Source organism: Fringilla coelebs, assembly GCF_963513975.1.
Source record: "Fringilla coelebs genome assembly, chromosome: Z".
Taxonomy (NCBI): Eukaryota; Metazoa; Chordata; class Aves; order Passeriformes; family Fringillidae; genus Fringilla; species Fringilla coelebs.
The window spans coordinates 79,994,647-80,018,255 of record NC_140031.1 but is presented as its reverse complement, the minus strand read 5'-3'; the positions used below and the strand labels follow the sequence as shown (position 1 = coordinate 80,018,255).

The following is a 23,609-nucleotide window of genomic DNA, read 5'->3' as shown; positions in this document are numbered from 1 at the left end:
TTGCCATGAAAAAAAAAAAAAAGTCCAGTCAATTAAAAAAAAAATTCCAATCAACTTCCAAAATTCTGGCTGTGCATTTGAAACAATAAATTCAGGCTATATCAAAGATAACTATTTTACAGCACTTCTAAATTTCTCATTATATTACTTGTGCTATATTCCAATGTGCTTGCTCACGTTGCTTAGGCTGGTACTTGCAGGATGCAGTAAAAGCCAGTCCAGTAAGAACAGAACCATGAGCCAAGATGAGCACAAATGCAACAGAGTGTGAATAAAGCTCTAAAGAATTGATTTTCCAAATGTGAAGCAGTATCAGTCATCATTCAGAAGAAATCTTTGCACCTCAAATGCCACTGTTCCATTTAATGGGTGTTTCTTCAGCTTTAAAGCCCATCCAATTTCAAGGATTCAACGTTCATTCAACTTTAACTCAGTTCTAGGAAGAAACAAATGCCAAAAACTTTACTTTGCAGCACAGACATACTTTATTAAAATGTTTTTCAGACATTGGAATAATGTGAAAAGGACAGAAAAACTTTCAACATTGGCAAAATTACAGCTGTTTCCCATACAAATGTAGACTAGACCTCTAGAGACCTTGTTTTGTTACTAAAAATTGTAAACAAGTAAGGCAATCCATATTAAAACAGCTTTCTAATTTGTTAGAAAAAACCACATAAGAAAATTTAAGCTGGTAACACTATCTTAACAACACAACTACAAGGTGTAATCCTCTTCCAGAATTAAGAACTCTAAACCAATCCCCAACAGCATCTAAAATACAAAGAGGTCGTAGCAACTAGTCTAGAGTGGTATAATCTAAGAAAAATCGATCCCCAAAACACACTGGAATATTCCTACTCCAGCAAGGTTTCAATGAAGAGAGACTGCTGTATAAATCTGAGAAAGACAGGAGAATCAGCTGAATTCTCCTTGTCAAGAACTTCCAGCTCACATCCTGTGAGGAAGCTGAGATGCTTGTGACAAACCTTCCTTTTTCCTTTTCTTTTTTTTCTTTTTTTTTTTTTTTGTGTGTTTTTTCTTTTTTCAGTGGCAGAGGAAGTTTAAGGCCATCAGACTTGCAGCTGAAAAAATTCACAGACAGGAAAATAACGTTGTGCTTCTCAGAAGGCTCTGTTCTGCAGGCAGGGATTACCATGGCTGGAGGAGCCTGGAGTGGCTGGAATTTCACATGACCACACAGCTCCTGTTGGATGCCCTTTGCTCTGCCTGTTGTGAACAGGGAGAAACATTGAAAACAAACAAAAAAACCCCCAAAAAACACAACAAACCCCCCAGCACCAAAATGCTAGAAATGCTTTTCTACTCAAAAGAATCTGCTGTGTTTTTTAGTATATACTTTTAAATAAGTACATATTGATTTTTATTAATAATATATTAATTATCTACCAAACATACATTAATGATCTATTTATATGTAATTAATTATATAGTAAAACATTTAATTATAGATTTAAATTATATATTTAAATAAATTATTATATAATACATAATATATAATATAGAATGCTTAAATATATTATTTTATATTTTTTTCATAATTTCATATAGGAAAAAGTGTGTGTGTGTGTGTGTGTGTGTATATATATATATATATATATATATATATATCAGCAAAGCTGTACAACCTGTTTTACCCTGGAATTAAAACATATGTTAGTAAAAAATATGTTACATGTTCTTTCCTACTGAGGAGTAATAGAGGCCAGGCATCAGAAAAATATAAATAATTGCCATATTCGAATCAGGGAGCATAAAGGGAGAACCTTGAGAGGTTTGATATAATAAATCTAACATCGCTGATTTCCAACACAGTCCGTATTTTTTTTTTGGTTTTCAGAGCTTCATTTTTTCAGCATGCCAGGCACATTTTCTCTCAAAGAGTTTTCAAATCTCAAATGATCTCTATCAGAGAAAATATGTGAGTATCTCTCTTTATCAGAGAAAATATTTTCTCTCTCAGAAAAAAAATATGAATATAAGACACTAGCATGATTTCTATCAGAGATAAAGAGATTTAAAGTCTGAAAACTTTTAGTAAATTTACCTGCTTAAGCCAAGCTTTACTATAAACAATTGGCATGGGGGGGAATCTTATGTGGAACAGAGTTTAAGGGGACAAAAAAAAAAATCCCCATATCTTAAACTTCAAAAAAAATGTACCTCTCTGCCTGAGGATATATTATGCAATCTTTTCAAAAAGACACCTCCATGCTTTCATTAATTACTGATTAAAGAAAATAAAATAACATCCACACTCAATTTTTAATTTTCTTTTTTTTAAGAATCCATGACACATCTCCATTTTTTCAACGTAAATAACCTTGTTAACCCTAGAAGAAAATACCTGCTGACTGTAAATGCCTTCCTCATCCAGGGCCTCAGCTACTTCTTCCTCAACTTCCTCATCTTCTCCTTTACGTGCTGTTGTTTTGAACACAGTGCTTCTCTGAGCAACCTCCTGCAAGACAGTTTTAAGACTTGAACTCTTCAAAAAACAAACAAACAAACAAAAAAACCCCTCGTGTTTCTCACCTGCTCAAGACTTTTGAGAAATGAAAGCTCCAGCTGCTGGGAAACTACTTGTACTCATTTTGTACATTTGTCAAATATTGATCATGAGCAGCTTAGTTTTAAATATCTTAAAGATTAAAAGGACTGTTTCTGACAACACAGACATCAAGTTCTTCCAAAACCTGATTTTTTCATATATATTTAAATATTTTCTTTCACTTGCAGCATGTCACAGTAATTATCCCCCCCCAAGTTTCACTAACCCCTCGCTGCTTCACATGTATTTCACTGTGGGATTCCCCACTCCTCATAAGTACACAGGCTTAAGAAAAATTGATTAGAAGACAAACCACTCAAGAATTTACCAAAACTTTCTTTTCAAGGTGTGTTCTAAGGCACTGCTGACCTCCTGCCATAAGAGAGGTGCCTGAGCAAGTAATTTTTTCACTATTTAGATTCAATACAGAGTAAAAAAAAAAAAAAAAAAAAAAATCACAGGGTTCAGTAGAGGCATTTCTAAAGTGCAGCTAGCTCTCCAAAAGGAGAAAACTTTACCAACTCCACTGCAGTGCATTCCTGTATGGAGCCCTAATCTGAATCCTTCTAGGTGATGCCACCTACAGAGAAAAATCTCACACAGATCTGAGGTGCTTTACCTCTCCCTGAGAATTTTTCAGCACAACTTTCACATCTTCACCGGTGCCCCAGGAATTCTGGTTCTTCCAGATGAGGTCAGTGGGAGGGCTCGCAGTTACTCCAGCATTTGCAGCCCAGATCTGACAACAGAAGTCACACAGGAACATTTTTTTGCCCGTCTTAACCACATTTCCATTGTTTTATTTAGCAGTATTTCAATGTATTTCATTTCACAGTGACTCTGTGAGGAAAACAAGCATCTTCCAAAGTTTTGTGCAATAAAACACACATGCTTTTAATGCAGGGACTTTGGAATATGTAGTATGATGTATGTGGTGAAAACCACTGCTTCACTCAGAAAACTCTGAAAAACATCTCTGTATCAATTATCCCAGTAATTAACACCACAAACACCCAACACAAAGACAGGTGATCATTTCCTGAACACATACAGAGGAAAGACAAAACTAAAAATCCTTTTTTTTGTCTTTTTGACCCAAGTTGCCCTGAAGTCCATTTCAAGTGAAACTTGACCACTTACTGTAACAGTCTGGCCCGCCTTTAGTACATATCTTGAGGTATATCTGTAACTTGCAGAAGTGTCTCCTATTTTTCGGATCATCTCCCAACCTCCCATAGGTTGATCCTAAAAAAAGGGAGAGGGGGGGAAAAAAAAATATAGTATTTCCACCAGCATTCATTTTTCTGCTATGCATGTAGTGTGTTTTATCTTATAGGCTGTGACACACATAAAACTTACAGTGAAGGGGTTTATTATCACTTGATCTTCAGCATGAAATTAGAATAATTTTAGGTAAATTCATCTTACCTCTTATTTGAAGTTAAAACTTAATACATTCTGCTTTTGAGTTCTGATGTTAACTTAACTAATGTTTATGATTTGCATCAGTTTTGTTATCACTTGGTCCAGAGAAATACATATTAGTAATAGTAAAATTTAAATATTAAAATCCCCTTACAAATATTTGTTTTTTGAAGAACAGAATGGCAAGCAGGCTTCCTAGAAAACAAAATATTGCTGTTAGTATTCTTGAAATATTTTTACATATGCACACTTGCCACCGTATAATCCCTGTATTATTTTTTTCCTATCAACTACTTGGTAAGCATTAACAAATCATATACAGTTCATCTTTACAGAATGACTGCTTCAAAACAGGAGTAGGTATTTTTTAAATTCAAAACAAGCATTTTTTTCAACTCTCCCACAAACACAGGTTCTGATCATTCAACAGTTCCCACTGTCAGTTAAAATTATCTAAAATAAACAATCTTATATAATTCAATGGACGCTGATATTCAGTTTGTCATTGCACCACAACATACCATACTTAGAGAGGATTTTATAAATTTTTAAAATCTATTGATTTATATAAACTGTCAAAACACTCATGAATATCTCCCAAGTACAGTTTATTACACTGCACTACAGGGAGTTGCTCAAATCTAGACCCCCTAGAAAAGTGCTAAAAACATGAACCACCCATGGTTACTGGGAACAAAACTGATGCTTCTCCTTCCTTATGAAACAAGAGATGTGCAGGGAAATCAAATAAAAGGTGAGGGGAAAATCTATGTATTAAACAAGTATATGTGGGGGGGGGGAACTAAAAAAAAATCCCTCAAAAAAGTAAAACAAAAGGGCAGGTTCTGACTCACCAGAAATAGTTTTTGACCTGGCTGAATTGAGTCATCTACAGACTGAAGTGTCTAGACCAAGAGAAATGTCAAGGTTCCTTGAATTCACTAAAGGAAACCATCGCTCCCCAGGTGTGGTAATTACAGGTAATTAAAACCCACATTATCACTGTCTGGAGGAGCCTGTCCATATCCTCACTGATTAGAGGGGAATGGGACACTTGGAACCAGGCCAGCTCATCACAACAAGCTGTCTTTTAGTGGAGATAAAGGAGGGATATATACTGTATGTAACAGCATCATTTTGAGGGCAAAATAAGGAAGTAATTATTATTTATCAAAGGGTTCTTCATTTGAGTAGATATGTGTGCCCTCCCAATACAAATTACAACCTATTCACAGAATCATATAATCTCAGTAGTCACTGTCACAGTGGCTTTGGCATGGGAACTGAGGGCTCATGAAATTGTGCAGCCAAGGAAGAAGAAAAACTATGATTTAGGAAAGCTCTATGCAGATACAAGGGACATTGGCAGTTAATTTCATCTAGTCCTTTATTCTGCATCTCTATTTATTTATTCTGAGCTTTTTTAAGGCAGAAAAAGTGTTGAAAAGGTTTCTAAAGCAGCCTGGTGTATGCTTGCAGCATTTCTTATCAGGAGCAATGTCACCTGTAAAGTTTTACAGGTGCATTACTTGCAAGGCAGAAGTGCAAGGTAATGATTTGGTGGATGGGCCACCAAAACAAAAGCACCAAAAATTCTTGGGGAACAGTCACCATCAATCCAGATCAGTGTGTGAAAGCTTTCTTTGGGACACACCAGTTCCTTAATGCCACGAGCCCTGGGGTCAAAGTGAAGCCTGAGAGCTGCGAGGGCGCGGAGGACGCCCCGGCGCCTCAACTCACGACACACGTGGTCACTTCCAAACCTGCTCAGAGGTGTTCTTCAAGCGGATGAACTTCCCATCCACGTCTATCTCCTCGATGGACACGTTCCCTGTGGCAGAGGCAGAGTGGGAAATGGTCACACTGCTGCTGGCCTCGGACTCCTCCACGTCGATCCTCCTCCTCTTGCCGCCGGCTGTGCGGACGCTGCGGCTGGACGAGGCGCGCGAGACGGTCACCCGGGAGGAGGGGCTGGGGGAGAGCTTCAGCCTGGTGTGGGCAAGGGAGAAAACACACAGACATCACATCAGGGAAAAGGAGGCTCAGGGAGGGACCTCCTTGCTCTCCACAACTCGCTGGCAGGAGGGTGAAGCGAGTCGGGGGTCGGGCTGCGCTCGCGGGGAATGAGGGACAGAGTGAGAGGGAACAGCTGAAACTGGGACCCATGGGATGGTGTACACTGGGTACCAGGAGGAATTTCTTCACTGAAAAGGCAGTCAGGCTTTGCCCAGGGATGTGGTGGAATCATCATCCCTGGAAGTGTTGGAAACACATGTGGATGTGGCACTTGGGGACCCTGGGGTTTAGTGCTGACCATGGCAGTGCTGGGTCAATAGCTGGATTCAAATCTTTCCCAGCCTTAACGATTTCCATGGTTTGGTTTCACCTTTCCCATCTTTTTCTAAAATAAACTTCCTTCCATCTCCTCTTATTCCCATAGATTTATACAACAACATAGTAAACAATGCATGTTACATGAAGAAGTGGAGGCTGAAGTACTTAAGAGGTGAATAAAATGCTGTCAAACAGCTGATTAATGTTCCTGGAGCACAGAGGACTGATGGATTTACTGCATTAAGATCATAAAAGCATTTCTGTGCATTTGTCGAAGACTACAAAGAAACAAAAACCCTAAGGAGACTTAAGCCACTGTGTGAAATTAATTCAAAAACACAGTGGCATAAAAGCTTTGGCTGTTTCATCCCCACAGTTGAGAGGAATCAGCAAGAGAGCAGCTGAGAACACAGTGAAGAACAAAACTGCTTTAAATGACAGTTGTGACAGAGGTGAAAATTCTCAGTACTGGGAGAACTCTGAGGCCAGATGTGGCTGATGAGCTGGGCAATCATAATGGCTATGACTTTATTAAAATTATTCTATACTTAGAGAAATTTGGGTAACAATTAATTAACCCTGTGATTGATTTGAAAGAAGAATATTAAGCATGGCGCCAAACAGACATACAAATGACAATTCATTACTTCTTTTCTGCTGGACCTTAAGGAAAAAATGGGGGGAAAAAGAAGGGGGGGAAAATTAAAAAATAAAAAAGGTAAAAAAAGTTTTAAAATGTTAAAAATATTTGATAAAAGGATAAAAAAAAAGGATAAAAAATATAAAAATTATATAAAGAATACATTAAAAAGAATACATTAAAAGAATACATTAAAGAATACATTAAAAAGATAACAAAAAGATAAAAGGTGTTTGCTGCCTTGAGAGCTGGTCTGATAATCAGTGTGCTTGTTCTTATGGTGACTTAGAACTGTGTGAGAGAGGAGGGGGCAAAACCAGTGCCTTGGAAAGCAGTCAAGCACCACTAAAAACTGCTTTTTAACAGAGAAAGAGACAAAAAAAAAAGGCACAGAGATAACAGAGACACCACCTGGTTGCCATGTCCTTCCCTACCTCTCCTCTTCACCCTCCAGCAATTTCCGGTATGCATTGATCTCCATGTCAAGTGCCAGTTTAACATCCAGGAGTTGCTGGTAGTCAGTCAGCTGCTCCTGCATCTGATGTCTTATCTCTTCAATTTCCTTCTCCTTCTCTACCAGTGTTTTGCGGCAGTTCTCCTGCTCCTGGGCCAAGCTGCTCTCCAGCTCCTGCGCTCTGTCCTGCCACGCTCTGGACTAGAGGAAAAGCATTGAAAACATCAGTGATGGTGCGGAGGAAAGCCCACCCAAGACTCCATGTGCTCTGCTGGTCAGGCGACACAGAAGTTACGCCCTCCCCTGTTTCTGAGCTCAAACTCACCCATGTGTTCAACTTCCTCCTCTCCACCTCACCTACTACAAATATAACACCTCAAATTCCAGTGAAACTTGCAACGTCCCTGGGAAAATGACGACTTTGCTCCATTTTTCTGAGGTCTGACAATATGCTACTGAGCTTGAATTTACTTGGGAAAGAAAAATTGAGCTTTAAGTGTTTAAGTGTTTTAACACGTGCCAGACAGGACACAGGAACACAGACCTAAACTCCACCAAGGGAAGGTTTAGGCTGGACATTAGGACAGATTTCCTCATCCAAAGGGTGGTTAGATATTGGAATGGGCTGCCCAGGGAGGCAGGTGGAGGAATCACCACCCCTGCAGGTGTCTCAGTGCTCTGTAGTTTCCAGATGTCTGCTTTGTGCTTTGGCTTGGTGCTGCTAATCCTGAATTCTGGGAGGCAGCTCCCCTGAAGGAATAGGGGTTGTTGTCAGTGCAAACCGGCCTGCCTATCCTTAAAGCCTCCAAGGCTTGCTCAGAGTGTGGTGATAAGGATTCCTTGAAGAAATCTGATTTGTCTCCTGCTTTAAAAATTCCATCGGGTCAGCAGATCTTAAAAGCGTACACCCAGAATGGAATGCTTATCAAAGAAAGCCCAAAATGATGGCAGCTTTAGTGTTTCCATAAGCATGCTTTCTTCTGTTTCACAGCCCCTTGAGATTCAATTTTTTTTTAATTAAGGAGCAGACAGAGGAACCAATGCCCCATAATCATAAAGTTTGTTATGCATGCATCCAAATTTAGGAAGTCACCACATATTCCAGAGACAGAGAGGAAAGGGAGGGAGTCTCCATGTCTGACACAAGGGACCAGTATAACTGGTTGTCAATGCTAAGAGCCAGATAAGGAATTTAATAAATGGAGTTTTGTGTCACAAGGAAGATCACAGTGGAGTCTACTACAGAGCTCACTGCTGGCAACTCAAACCAGACCAGCACCAGGGATAAGAGACTTCCAAGGAAATAAAGCTTAACTTAATGCTACAAAAGTGGAAAACAAAAGCGTCCTGGCTGACTTCACTAATGCTACCATAAAAAACCACCCCAAAACCACAGCAAAATGGTTTCTTTGGTGGAAAATCACGGTCAAAATGACAGAAGTTGATTTTCCCTGAAGCTGAATGCCCTGAAATTTGCAACAAACACTTCTGCCAGTTCAGAAGCAAGTCCTCTGAACGAAGCTGGCACTCCTGAAGTCACAGAACAGAGGAAATTAACTTAATAAACCTGTTGACTGAACCCCCAAAAGATGATGGCAATCTAAAGGCAGAAATAAAATCCAAGTGGCCAAAACTTTCCATTCAGCTCCTGTGGAACCTCATGCACATTCATTACATCACCTGATCTTTTCCAGAGACTAACTTGACTACATAAAAGGAAAACTAGGAAGACTCTTACTAGTATCTGCCAATTTATTTGGAAAATTAGGAAATAGTATCCCCCCCCCATTTATATTTTTCACTAGAAATACACAGAATTTTGATGTCCTATTAGAGTCTACTGTACAGGAGGAATAAAATTCAAAATGCATAACCGAAAGGCTCAAGCAGTACTAGAATTTTATATTAGTAAAACAGTTTAAATGTTTTGTTGCATTTTCAAGTGAGCTACAAAAGCTTACTGCAGAACCTACTCCTAATTCTTCTGATTTTCATTCTGGATTTCCCACTGCAGTGCACACAATGTTACAAACAAGCCAGTCCTGAACATATCACTCATCATACATTATGTCATACTTCTCTGGGTGTGATCTATGCCCTCTGTAATCTAGAAATAACCAATTTCTGCTCAAGATCCTGCCCTACAGATGGTTAAGTACAGTTTTTTGATGTTTTTACTCAGTCTCACATTCCTAATCTGGGCAAGATCTTGTCATTAGTTTTGGTGGTTTTTTCTTTTAGATGTCTGGATGCAAACTGGATCTAGGATGAAAAGAGCCTGCAAATTCCAGTTCTGGCTTTGAATGCTGCTTTGTAGAATTCTACAGGCTGGTCCAGTCAGTACTAAACTGCTCAGAGCGTCAGGAACATTTAATAAACATTTGTCCAAAATTGCTTCATCTATCCATAAAAATTCTCACAAAAGCCAGTTAACAGAACCCCATTTCAAACACTGGTTCTACAGCAGAATACTACACACAGAAAAAGAATATAATAGTTTGCCAAAAGGAGACATTAATGAATTTGAAAAAGCAGAGCAGGACGAGAGAAGACGAACTCCAGTCGCGACACTGAACAAACTTAGGGAGAGACACACCTTTAATACAAAACCCACCAAATGTAACGGGAAGAAAAGCCCTTTAATACAAAACCCAACATCTGTAAATAGCAGGAGTGAGGAGGCACGGCTGGATACCTCTTTCTGGAGGCTGGTGACATGGGAGGACAGGTTGTCGATGCGCATGCGGCTCTCGTTCAGCTGCTCCCTGATGGTGTTGGCTGCAGAGCTGCTCATCTCCGAGGACAGCCTGGCACTCTCCAGCTGCAGGGCACCAAAGTGAAGACATCAGTTTCAGAGTAACTTTCGCTAGAAGAAGGAATGAATCACCAAAAACCCACAGGCCACGCTAAGCCATCCAAGTTCCTCTCTGCAGCTGCAACGCAATGAAATTTTTCTTTGGGGCTAAAATGTGGTTACCATGTTGGATAGCCTGGAATTCCAATTCTCTTTAGGAATACTACAGGATTAAAATTTTCCCTTGTAGACATTACTGAAATTGAGCTACTAAGCTCCGTTTTCAGGCTGGCCAAAGTTTATTTAACACACTTAAATGTTTATTTAATATGCTTTAGCTTCTTCCTAGTGAAGAAGCTAAACTGAGATTACCAATTCTCTAAAAAGATGTAAACTTGCTAACTTTCAGGCAATATAAGCAAATTGGTACTAGTACCAGTGCCCTAAGCCACTACTGCTTCATTCTATCACTTCAATCTTGAATGGCTTTACTTTTATAAAGTAACTAAATAACCCCTGCTGAACACTGCCATACACATTGATCTGAGATGCACCATAGATCTACTGAACTTGATGATGATGATGCAAAGCAACCTAATTTATTTCTTTTTAGCTAAGTTTCCAAAAATACAGAGAAGTATACCTGATGATAAAGACCAAGGAAGAATGAGAGGTTGCATTTTTGGCTAGATCGTATTTTAAATAATCTTTTTCAAGTCAGATTGAAGGCCTGGAGAAAAGCAGGCTGAAAAGACCACAACTGACGCTAATAAATTCAGTTTATATGAACTTTTCTGATGTAAAATCCCACCCTGCTTTTAAAAAATACTAGCTGCAACAGCACAGCCACAGAAACCAGGTTCAGTTGAGACATCAGGGTGCCTCCTGACATAAATGCTGAGTAACAGCACAGGAAGGAAATGATGAAGTATAACTGATTTCAGATTTCTGCCTAGATGAGTGAAAAACAGAAGTTACTGGGCACTGTAAAACTTCCCCAAGTTTTGTACAGGCTCAGAAGATTAATTTTTATATATAACATGGGACACCTTATTGATCATTGTTCAGTATCATGCTTAACAACGCAAAAACTTTCCCTGAATTCACAGTAATCCCAGCATTAACCACTTTTTCCCCCCAGACCACCTTCACACAGTGCTTCCTTCCCTTCTGTTATTGTACCTGATGAGGATTAAACCTGCTCCCAAAGCGAGATGTGAAAATGCAAATCCACACCCAAACACGTGCTTATTTCAAACCCGGCTCCCTAATAAACCCCTCTGAGCTGCCAGCAATTATGCTATTAAACCAAACAAAAACAAAGTAACATCAAACAGCTGTGTGAAAACATTGTTCTCACTTTGGAATGGTAAGTCTCCTCCAGCTCTGCCTTGTAGAGCTTCACTTGTGCATCGTGCTGCTCTCTGATCTCCTGCAGGCCCTGGGCCAGCTTGTGCTCGTACTCGATCTGACGCCCAGAATCAACCTCCACCAGGCGAGTTTCATGCTTCCTTCTCGTCTCCTTGATTTCCTGTGAGAGCCAGAAAAACATGCTAACACTCAGGAAATACAGGACAAAAGTTTCAGGAGACTACCTTGCTGAGTGGGGAGTAATGCAGGTTCTAGTATCAGATTATTCTGGCTTTTAGTAGAAATGGTCTCCCCAGTCTTATTTTGCAATAGCCAGTCATTAAAATAAGAGCTAGGATATCAGCAGCATTTTTTTTTTCTGAGAGTTCTCTGAACTTTCAACAAATACACCTCAGCATCATCCGATTTTGGAAATACATCCCTCCTTTCTTAAGGTATGCTCTGTGCTTCAACAAAATCAAATTACTGTGAAATAACCCCACTTTCCCCATTTACTTGTGTGCTTGCCTGTGCTTTCTCTGAAAAGAAAGGGATTCCAACAACATGAAACAAAGCTGAAAATACTTCTACACAGAACATAAGACAGTACAGTCAAGTACATTTGTTACTGCCCTAAGGTTCCTCCTGGAAAGCCTCAAATGCCACAGGTGAAAGGGAGGCTGACAAGAGAGAGTTCTAAGAGACAACTATTCTTCTACTTTTGTTTCCATTATTCAAAAGCATCCTATTATAAAGGTTTGAAATTAAAAACATTGCAGGTCCAGAGCACCTGTTTGAGTCCCCCTCCACTTTATTTCTTACAATGGGATTATGTGGGAAATTACTAACCTACTTTCTCATTAATGAAAAAAAGACATGTGCATACCATGATCAGAATTTAAGATGAAACAACATGATACATAAAGGTATTTTACCACAAGAATTCAGAGTTAATATAATTTTTCCTAGAAAAAGGAAGTTAGAAATCTTCATGCCAGAACAGAGGTAAACCCTACTCTGAGTAGGAGTTCAGACAACTTGCAAAGGGTACCTCCCAACCTAAATTATTTTCCTATTCTAGGATTTTCCACACCAGTTGCCTTCTTCTCTTTAAAAATGTTAATTCTTGAGGCTAAATTTACCTCCTCATACATATTTTTACGGAATTCCAGGTCCTCAATGAGGCTCTGACAACGGTTCTCAAGGTCCACTTTCTTCAAGGTTTCGTTTATGAGCTGGTTCTTGGCAGCAGCTAAAGAAGCTTCAAGCTTTAAGAAATAAAAAGAATCAACACAAAAATTATGGAGCAGAACTCACACAATGGCCAAAGCCTCACAGAACAACAGCTAACTACACATTAAGGTTTAACTTCACAATCAAATCCCAATATTTACCCCAATAATATTACATATCACACATAGATGCTCTTGCAGTTGCTTATACAAGTGAGTTCTATATATTTCACATTAGTAACTGGCATTAAAATTGCTGCCTAATAATTTTCCTTACAAATCCATTTTTAATTCATGGAAGACACCAGTTTCCTTGTCTCCACAACTTGTGTTCTTGAGGCGGTGCTGCTCAAGATTACAAATCTAAAGGCCAACAAAACCAGGACAAGAGGTTTTCCTCCTCATTGTTCCACCAGAACATGCAGAACCACAGGCCGAACCAAAAGGAGGGCAGAGAAACTGGTTTTTTGTCAGCTATTATCTGTTCCTGTGAAGTCAATCTGCCCCCCAAAACACTTCTGAAAAGTGTCAAAGTGTACTTTGAGTCTTGACCTGCTTTCTTCCCCCTAAGTAACATCCCTCGTAAATTCAGCATCTGTGATTTTAAGAGCACTCTCAGCTCTAAAAATTTACAGGTCCTCATCCTTTTTTTTTTTTTTTTTTTGTTACAAAGTTATATTTTATCACATTGGCAGCTCATAATACAGAAAACCACCCCACTTCAGTTCGCTAAGAGAACCTGATGGTTAGATATCTTTTCTTCTCACCTCTTTAATTTGATCTTTCAAATCTTCATTTTCTCCCTCCAGACTTTTCTTATCACCAAGGGCTGTGGCCAGTGCAGCTTCTTTAGAATTCAGGGCTGCTTCAAACTCACGAAGTTTGACCTGGGCTCCACTGAGGTCAGACTCCTTTTTTGCATAGCTGGAACAAACCAGAGAAAGTGGTTGCAAGAAAACCTAGAAATGCCCCCAAAATAGACTGCTGGCTAATAAAGCAATCCGAATCTTGAACTTGAGAAACACCTGTCAAAAACATTTTGTTTCAGCCAAATTTACTGGACTTTGTAGCACACCCTTCAAAAATGGCAAAGCTCCACAGACCTGAGGAAACAGACCCAAATCCTGTCTATACAGTATCTACCATCATAGAAATTACACTGGTGCAGAGGTGATTTCTTTATGAAGGCAAGCACAGAAGACTTTCAAATTACCTTCAAATTAGTTTTTGTGTCTAGACAAGCAGTCAGGCATTTTCTTGGTGTTTATCTCGTAAACCAGCATATTCAAACAGAGAAATCAAATGGGGGGGAAGTAATGTCACATAAACATAACTTTATTATCCACAAATAATACTGTAACAGGCTACTATCAAAAACAGGAGAAAGGAAACCCATATTCATGAACCAAAGTGTTTCTTGTCCTCAGATGGCACAAGCAGCCATTAAACGTGCAACAAGTTCTTCAGCCTTGCAGGTAATTACTTTCTGCCTGGGATATCCACATTTGTCTATCAAGGGCAGTAGTATGCAGAAGTCCTAGATGGTTTTAATTGAACTATGAACTTTTTTAAGGAATTGATAGATTTAGGCTCAATAATACAAGAGCTGGCATATCCTTCAGTTCTTATGCTTTTCTTTCCAGACGTTAAAAACAAAACAACACAAAAAAAAACCCCAAAAAAACAAAAAACAAAAAAACCCCACAGAATTAACAGCAGAAAACTGGATAAATTAAAATTGGATAGATTCAGAATACATCCACTACTCTTTTTAGTCACTGTGCAGCTTATAAGACACAACAGCAATGCATCTCAACAAAATGAGACCAAACGCAAAATCAACACAATTATAAAATGAGACACCCTCAGCTTTAAAAGATCCTTTTTTTTCCCAAGATTACCTGAATTTATCATGCTCAGGAGAGGTGGATGCACACAGAGGGATGTAGGGATGAAATGCCTGTCAGGAGGTTTCAGCACCACAGCCACACCACATGGCAGGCTTTACGCAACAGACTTAGCGCGCCTTAATCCCGATCCCTTGGGATTAGCACCTGCTCCCCCCATGGCATCCAAGGGCCAGGCTGGGAGCCCCTGAGACACACAAAAACATTCTCTTCTGCACTCAGCTGCTTCCTCCTGCTCAGCACTCTCCACTGCCTTGGTGGCATTTCACTCCTCAGACCCACAGCAGGACCCAGCGCTCAGACAAAAACGCAGGATTTAAGGTTTGGGCACTCCTGCTTCCAGCTCTCTGCATTATTCCCTAGCGGTTCTGCCCTGTCCTTCCTCTTCCACCCAGGCCTGTTGGAACTTCAGCACGCCAGGAAGGTGTGCAGCAGAAGAGGAAAAAGAAGGAAGGGAAGGTATGTTGCACATCTGTACAAAAACACTTCTGTAAAAAACCCCCAATCTCTCCGTCCCCTATTAGGAAGTATGAGGGCCCACAGCAGACAATTCTTGCTTGATCACTTCTGGGAAAAAAGCTTTAATCAAAACATGAAGAAACTGCTTCTCCCGTGCTGAAACCAAGACCCTGAAATGAGAAAGTTGCAGAGCTTAAAGCAGTATGCTGCTCCCCAAATTATCCTGGACTCTGAAACAGAGAGATTCCCCCAAAATGTACCACTATCTAAAGTGTGTAGATACCCTAAAACTGCTTGGATCTTAAATTATTTTAATGCAAATACCTTTCTAATGCATTTACAGACTGAAAGGCAGCTGAGAAGAGCATTCTTGCCATGCATCAGCAGAGAAAAAAGGGTATTATAATAAATAGACTAGCAACAACAACATGATTAAAACCCAGTGTAGTACCTGTACCACAAAAAGTATTACCAGTTAGATCAGCCCTTTCTGGCTTGTTTGCAACAAGACTGTCTGTGATGCCATGCTATAATTTAATGCAACAAAAGCCACAGCAGGGGGGTGGTGGGTGGGTGGGTGGAGAATTAAAATTAAGCACCATTAGTTGTTAGTGACATGAGCTGTCTAACTATGAGACAGCTCATCTGAACACATTCTCAGAGAGAAAACAGAAACTAGAGCTCAACACTTCAAACGCTGGAAGCCAGATGAAATCTCAGCAACTCAACAGTGTCATCCCAGCCCTAAAGGGAATACAGGAAAGGAGGAAAAGATCAGAAAAACCTCTGTGACTTATAAAAACAAACACTAATGTATACAACACATACTTCACCCTTACACCCATTAATTTTGACCACGGAGAACTTCAGCCTCTTGACAATAGATGTCTTCTTCCTCCCCAGAGAGCTAAAGCTACATCTGAATACAGCAAATGAAAAAACCTCAAACACCTTCCTGTTGCAGTGTTCAGAAATTACCTAGAACTGTGCTCCTTTTCAAGTAGTTTGACTCATGAAAGGAAAATAAAAGCAAATAAGTAATTGCTGACTTGCATCTTTTTCAAAGAAGCAGTTTGGTTTTCTCTCTTTTGACTTCAAAGTGCGTGGATCTTCTTATCCATGGAATTGTTTACAACCTAAAATTTCCCGTCATCTTCTCAGACTTCTTGCTAAGTTAATAGAAAAGCCATACAAAAAACCCAAAAAAAACCTCAGCTGAACAAAAACCCCAAAGAAATCATTTTCTAGCTGAACTGACCATCTGGAGCCAGGCAAACCACACACCTACTGCAAGGCAAGCCGTCAGCAGCCAGACCTTGGGAGGCTGTAATTCAAAATTTCCTTTGAAACTGACCAAGTGCAGGATGCCACCAGCCTACAGCAGATTGTTCTCAACTCCCACACCCCACCCACTCTTTTCGGTCGCTACTTAAGAGCCTGATCACCCAGCTAAGCATTACCAACATTAACAAAACCCTCCTCGAAAAGCGTGGGCTTTCAGCCAAGTCGTGACATAGATACACACATGTCGCAATTCCTGATAATGCAACCTATATTTAGACCCATATAAAATTACATTTACTGCACAGTGGGTTGGTTTTCTACTCCACTTGTAGAGAAACGGGAAAATCATAAAAAAAAACCCCAAACAACTACAGTCATGAATTTTCTATGTTCCATTTAGCTAGCAGTCAGTTTCCCACATTTTTCCCCCATGGCAGACAAAATGCTAAGGCTGTATTTTGCAAGAAAGTGACTTAAAATAACATAAGAAGCACCTGAGAGCATTCAAATTTTTTGATAGAGACCGACATGAAAATCAGAGTGATTGGACGAGTTTGGCTTTCCTGTAAATAAATACATGTAAAGTGATTTAAACTCATCTCATGTCACCCATTTTATTTAAATGTCGTGTTTGCAATCAACAACAGATCATCTCTGGTCACATACTGCTCAGCAGTGACCCTGCTTGAAGTCACAACTCCAACCTGAAGCTCATGTTCATCTGTGTGAGCCCCATAACCCCATTTTTAGCAGAACCTACACACACAAATGCATATCAAGCCACTGCCCATCACCCGGCCATCATTACATGTCCACGTATTTGAGACCAAATATTTACGTCTACACTGCACAGAAGACATGCTGACTTCAGGAAATAAAATCTTACATTTCAGTGGCTTGAATTATTTTGCAACAAGTCAATCACCCCACTCCTTCCCCCTCTGGGTGCTCTATGGTACACATCCACACATCGACAGATTTCAGATTAAAGCTCTGAAGGTCCCACTGACTCCGATCTTTGCCTCACTTTTCAAGATCACCGACAATAACAAAAATATGCCTAAAAAAAATTCAAGTCAGCTTCCTTTTCAGCCCCTTACAGCACATATGCACCCTGGAAAAGCCTGGAACAGGTGTCACATCTTTGCCTGCACCAACACCACATGGCTCTGTGTAGCTGCTCAGGGTACCAGCTGCGGAGTGCCACACACGTGCACAGTAATTCAAGCCACAGGCTGATGGGGAAGCTGTTCCTGACATTTATTTTACTGCCTAATCTCAGTGCAGAAATGTACTTCAGAGTGTAGATAGGAAGGAAGGCGAACTGGAGATGCAAAGCCAGCTAGCCAGATAAATTATCTCTTTGGTATTTAAAACTAAAGTTTAGTTCCTTGCCACAACTACTATAACTTTGCTGTAAGACAAAACATTGAATATAATAAGGGAAGATTAAGTCCCTTACCAACACCTTCAATAAAACACACAATTTCCTTCGAAGTTACTTTAATCACACTGTCTCCTCTTCCAGGAGAGCAGATGTCCCTCAACACTGGCAAACTGCCACAGTGAAACCCCAGCCTGCCAAAGACAAATGTAAACAATGGGTTTCCTAAATGAACTAGAGTTAACACCAGCTTACACCTCCCAAAGAACACAATTTCCTCACTGAACATGGGCAAGATCAGCCAGGGATTTTTCACCTGCTGTACATTGAATTAAGTCCCCATCGCAAACATTCTTAGAAATAAATTTTCTTTATCTTGGAAACCATTTCCACCAGTGGAAAACTATGCTGAAACCTGACCCATCAGCAGAGCCACACAACAGAGCAGCCAGCCTTGGCTTTCTGAACGGCCCTTGTTCAGCAGGACTTGGTGACACAGCTGTGCCAAAATCCACAATGTGCACCCTTGTTAAGTTAATTGCTCCAGTGACACACGAGACCTCACCCCCCCACACCATCCTGGCCCAGCAGTTCTCCCTGGTGTGCACTTGTGGCAAATGATGAACCCGTGACACATTTCCCCTCAAAAGCAGAAGCTTGGTCCAGTCTTGTAGGATGTGATGGAGCAATTGGGACCTGCTGCTTAAATGACGGCATTATGACATGCCCGAGGATCACAGCTTTCACTGATTTGTATGCCTTGTCTATTTAATCCTTTTCTCAAAAAATATGGAACTTGCAGCAATCTGAACTCCCAGGCAAGGCAACACTGCTTTGTTGTAGGAAGTGCACTCAAAACCTAAAAACAACAGGAGTTATTAACCCAAAATAATTTGTTGCCAATTGTATCATCACATATTTTGAGAGTTCATGACCCTGCTACCTACAGGCAGCCTTTCACCTTTATTGCTCATGAGCAATCCAGCAGTCAGAAATCAATATGCACACACATTTTTTCTGTGTCTTCCACAGCCCTTGACTGACAAAACTGCAGCAGTCACAAATAATTACACTATTTATTTGAAGGACAGAAGTAGAGGCATGTCTCTACAACAGCCAACAACAATGGCAAAGCATACAGTAGTCTTGTCTAATCACTAACAAGAAAATTGGAAATACAATTTTGAGAGAGAGCAAAAATTTGTGCTCTCTCTCAACTCTTTCTCAAACTGTGGAAGAGAGATCTCCCTCTCCTCCACCTCCCAAGAGCTCTCCAAGAATTCTATACACCCATACTCAAATTACATGTTTTTTCTTCCCCCAAGTCTTGAGACACAGATGTTTACTTTCCTTTATCTCCTTTCTGCCCATCACAAGCTTCCTATTTACACAATTATGGGCATGACTTTCCCATCCCCTCTCCAAAACAGAAATAGGGAAGCTCTTTTTTTTTCATTTCACTTTTCCCCCCCCCTAGTTCTTTAGAGATTTGAAGTATCAAGAGAAACTTTCATATTTTTTGCTAGAGCAGAACCCACTGTGTGGCAAGCACTCTAGAACAGCATGAAACAAGTCTGCTACATACAGGATTGTGAGCTAAAGAAAAAATGCAATTTTCTTGAGGGATTTGAAGTATGAACAGTGCAAGCTTTTTGGTGCATCACACCATATAGATGGCACTGAAGTCAGCAAATCCAACAAATAGGTGACTGGAGCTTTAATTTTTGTAAAGAAAGAATAAGACAAGTCCTAAAGCACTTTGAGAGTAACCAGAAGCTTGAGTTTGAGGCACTAACAGTGACTGAAAGATGACTGGAATAAAATGGATCAAGCAATTAAGAAGGATACCGTGCTAACCAGAGGAAACAGAGTTGCACAGGAATAACACCTGCAAAAATATTCAAGTAACACAAGAAGGCCAGCTAGATCATGAGTGGTATTGCCCAGCTTCAGATAATGAAGTGGCAAATCATCTTTTCTCCCTCCACAGACCCAGAACACCTGGAGAGCCATTCCTCCTCCACCAGCCCTGTAAAGAAACAAAGCCATCACTACTTTGAATGTTATGGCTACCAGAATACCTAAACCACAGAAACCAAACATGCTAGGTAACTTTTCTTTTTTTTTTTTTTCACCCAACTGTCTTTGTTAGATCCAAACTACAACATACTCACATTTTAACTAAAGGCCAGTGCATAGAGCACACTGCAGTTCAGCTTTCAGAGAGGGCAAGGAAAAACCTGCTGAGAGCACACATCCTCATCTTACCTTGCAAACCTTTACAGTACTCCTAAGCACACTTGTGCAAAGTGCTTTTAAGAGTATTTTTTGTCAGGTTGTAATGTGATTTAACAGCTTTAAGAAGCCACGAGGGAGCATGCTCCAGTTCAAGTGAAAAACCCCTCTGCTGCTTTTTAAGACTTTGCAAATAGAATTACAGATAAGCTTAGATATCCCCAAGATATCCATCTTAGCACTCAAAGAGGACTAAGAAACTGCACACCCATCCTGAGGTCTGGCACCAAACAACACCAAAGAGCCACAAACGAGTGGAATCCAGGAGCCCCAAACAGCATTAAGTGTTTGTTTTACTAAACCGTCCAGGAGTTCTTGGCAATCAACACCCCTGCCCCAACAAAACAGGTTTTTGCCAAGTATCACAGGCAAATGCAAGACAGAATATGCAGATGCCCACATCCACATTATTAAAGCCTTGGCTCCAGCCACAAAAAGAGAATCCACTACAAACTGCATTTGTCCCAGTCCCCCACAGGCAGTCTTGTGAGAAGCTGACACAAGACTGTGCCTTCCTCAATAAAACCACTAAGAGATGGAAATTCCTGGCTTGACCTCGGAGTCAAGTCATGTTGGTGCCTGACAGCAGCTACACCTGGCTTCCCCCTATCACTGTCAATGACTACTTTAAGACTTTCATAAGGCACCAAGAGAGAACCTCAAGAACAACCAGTCTCAGTAATTAAAAGCTCACAGTTTTAGTTTTTTAAATAAGAGTCCAAAAGATATCAGAGCTGTCTGCAGACGTGAGAGAACATCAATATGCTGGTTACACATGAAGTATCTTCCTCATCATGAAAAAGCAGGTCTGAGAGGGCATTTAAGACACAGTAACAGAGGAAGAATAACAAATCCGGAGGTTCCCCCCCCACCCCATCCCAATATTGTCACACCTTGTGATTCCAAGGTAAAAGGGCTAATGCCTAAAACTGCAGCAGTCACAAAAATCAAATTGAAGGTAAACACAAACAAGGAACCAAATAAACAAATTAATCGAGTCGAGTGTTTAGGAAGCAAAATCTAGTGTCACAAAATCAGTTCGCGGCAAGAGCGGGGATCTTGGCACTGTGCCCTAAAGCCGTCAATCTAGCGGGTGTGTGGACATAAATTCTACCTTTTGTAACATCTGAACATCCAGGAGGGCAGAAATTACAGTTCCCTTTGGTTTTAAGTATGATCAATGTATTACCTAGCCAGTATTTTCATATTATGAAGTTAATCTGTTTCAGAAAGGTTCAATTTTTCATCCCGAAGCAGCCTGAACCTTAGAGACAGCCCTCTGTCCGTGCAGGGGGAGGTGAACAGTCATGGAATCACAGTGCTAAAGGACTGGAATGGACTCTAAAACCCGTAGAGCCCCAAGCCCCCAGACTAAAGCAGACCGTTCAGAGGTCCATCAAGCCCGGCCTGGAACACTTCCAGGGATGGGGGCATCCACAACCTCCCTGGGCAACCTGTGCCAGGACATCACCTCTCTCACAGCCATGAATTTCGGCCCGATATCCCACCTAAACCTGCCCTTCTTCAGTTTAAAGCCGTTCCCACCTTGTCCTTGTCAAAAATCTCTCCGCAGCCTCCTCTAGCTACAGGAAGGTGCTCTAAGGTCTCCCTTACTGCGGGTAGCAATCAGAGCGCTTCGCCTCATTTCTTACGCGCCAGCCTCCCTGTACAACCTGTTCCAGCGCCTCACCACCCGCACAGTAAGGCACTCCTGCCTAATATCTAACCTGTCTAACCAAAACTCCCCCCTTTTTCCGTCCGCACCGGTCGGAGCCATCCCGGAGCATCCCGCGGATGCTGCCGGGGCCGGGGCACTCGCACCCGGCAGGGGCGGCGCTCGGGGCCGGCTCTTCCCGCCGGGGCGGAGCGGCGGCAGCGCTGCCCGTGCCTCCTCATTCATTCCCTCATTCATTCCCGGCCGCGCAGCCCCCGGCCGAGCGCCGGCGGGACGGGCGGGCGGCGGCGTGGGGCGCGCACCGCCGGAGCCTCCGCCGCCGCTCCGCCCGCATCCCCATCTCCATCCCGCCATCCCGCGGATGCTTCCCGCCCCTTTCTCTCCGCGCTGCCCACCTGCCCAGCAGCTGCTCGTGCTCGGCGCGCAGCTTGCCCAGCTCGATCTGCAGCTTGGCGCGCTCCCGCGCCGTGTCGTCCAGCGTCCGCCGCGCGTCCGCCAGCTCCGCCTCGTAGATCGCCTTCAGCCCGGTGACCTCGCGGCCCCGCACCTCCTCCCGCTGGGTCACCTGCCGCTGCAGCGCGCTGTTCTCCGTCTCCAGGCTCCGCACCTTGTCGATGTACACGGCCAGGCGGTCGTTCAGCTGCCGCAGCTCCTCCTTCTCCTGCAGGCGGGAGATGCGCGTCGGGCTTTGCGGCATCGCGGCGACGGCTGGGCCGCGGGTCCGCGGCAGCGTGGGGTCGGCCATGGAGCGCGGGCGGGGGGGGGAGGAGGAAGGACACCGGCGGGGCGGGGAGCGGGCGGGGAGCGACGGGCAGACAGACGGACGGACGGATAGACCGACCGACCACCGCCGTCGTCTCCTCCGCCGCCGGCCCCGCACGGATCCAATATGGCCGCGCGCCGCCCCGCCGGACAGCGCTCGCGGCCCTCCCGCCCACGTGATCGCGCGCCAGCCAATCGCGAGCCGCCTTCTGCCGCGGGCTAAATTCAAAACCCGCCAACGGCTGGCAGGCGCGCCACTGGCGCCACGCCCACCGAGCCACGCCCACGCCCCGCGCGCGTTCCCGCCCCTGGCTCCGGACAAAGGGACCCGGAGCCCGCGTTCCCTCCCGCCGCCGCGCCCGCGGGTCCCCGCAGGGCTGCCCGCAGCGCCCCTCGGCTGGCCGAGCGTTCCTGGGGAGAGGCAGTGGTTTGGCGGTGTAGCTGTAAATTGCAGAATTACGGGGGTGATAAATCAGGCGGGGGTGATGGAGCCCAGCGTACAGCCGGACACCACCCTGTCAACAAGAGCATGGCACCGAGTGCCGTGCAGGCTTTCGTTAAGCACCTCCGGGGAGAGTAACTCCAGTACGCCCCTGGGCAGCCCATTCCAGTGCCTGGCCACACGTTCTAGGAAGAAATTCCTCCTGATGTCCAACCTAACTCCCCCCAGCATAGCTTGAGGCCATTTCCTCTTGCCCTTATTCCCTGGAGCACAGCCCGACCCCCCGGCTGTGCCCTCCTGGCAGGAGCTGTGCAGAGCCACAAGGGCCCCCCGAGCCTCCTTTTCCGCAGGCTGAGCCCCTTCCCAGCTCCCCCGGCCCCTGCTGGGGCTCCGTTCCCTTCCCGGCTCCGTTCGCCGCCCCGGCCCCGCCGCAGCCCCTCCATTCCCGCTGGGAGGTCCCGGAGGTGCCTCAGCCCTCGCGGGGCGGCCTCGGCAGGGCCGGCCCAGGGACGGGCCCTGCCCCGCTCCCGCTGCCGCCCCACGGCCGGCACAGCCCGGGGCCATCGGCCTCTCGGCCCCCGGGCACCCCTGCGCTGGGTC

At 42.9% G+C, this 23,609-nt stretch overlaps 1 protein-coding gene across 1 annotated transcript; it reads right to left on the bottom strand.

Moving 5' to 3' along the window:
• Window positions 1–552: 552 nt before the first annotated feature.
• LMNB1 (lamin B1) lies at window positions 553–22,550 on the bottom strand (the record flags this gene model as incomplete). Its single annotated transcript, XM_084224850.1, has 11 exons — window positions 553–1,230; window positions 2,369–2,482; window positions 3,192–3,311; window positions 3,713–3,817; window positions 5,761–5,986; window positions 7,406–7,626; window positions 10,121–10,246; window positions 11,580–11,750; window positions 12,712–12,837; window positions 13,569–13,725; window positions 22,201–22,550. The coding sequence occupies 11 exons, from the start codon at window positions 22,548–22,550 to the stop codon at window positions 1,189–1,191; spliced, it is 1,758 nt and encodes a 585-aa protein (XP_084080976.1). The 3' UTR covers window positions 553–1,188.
• Between the last annotated feature and the right edge of the window lie 1,059 nt (window positions 22,551–23,609).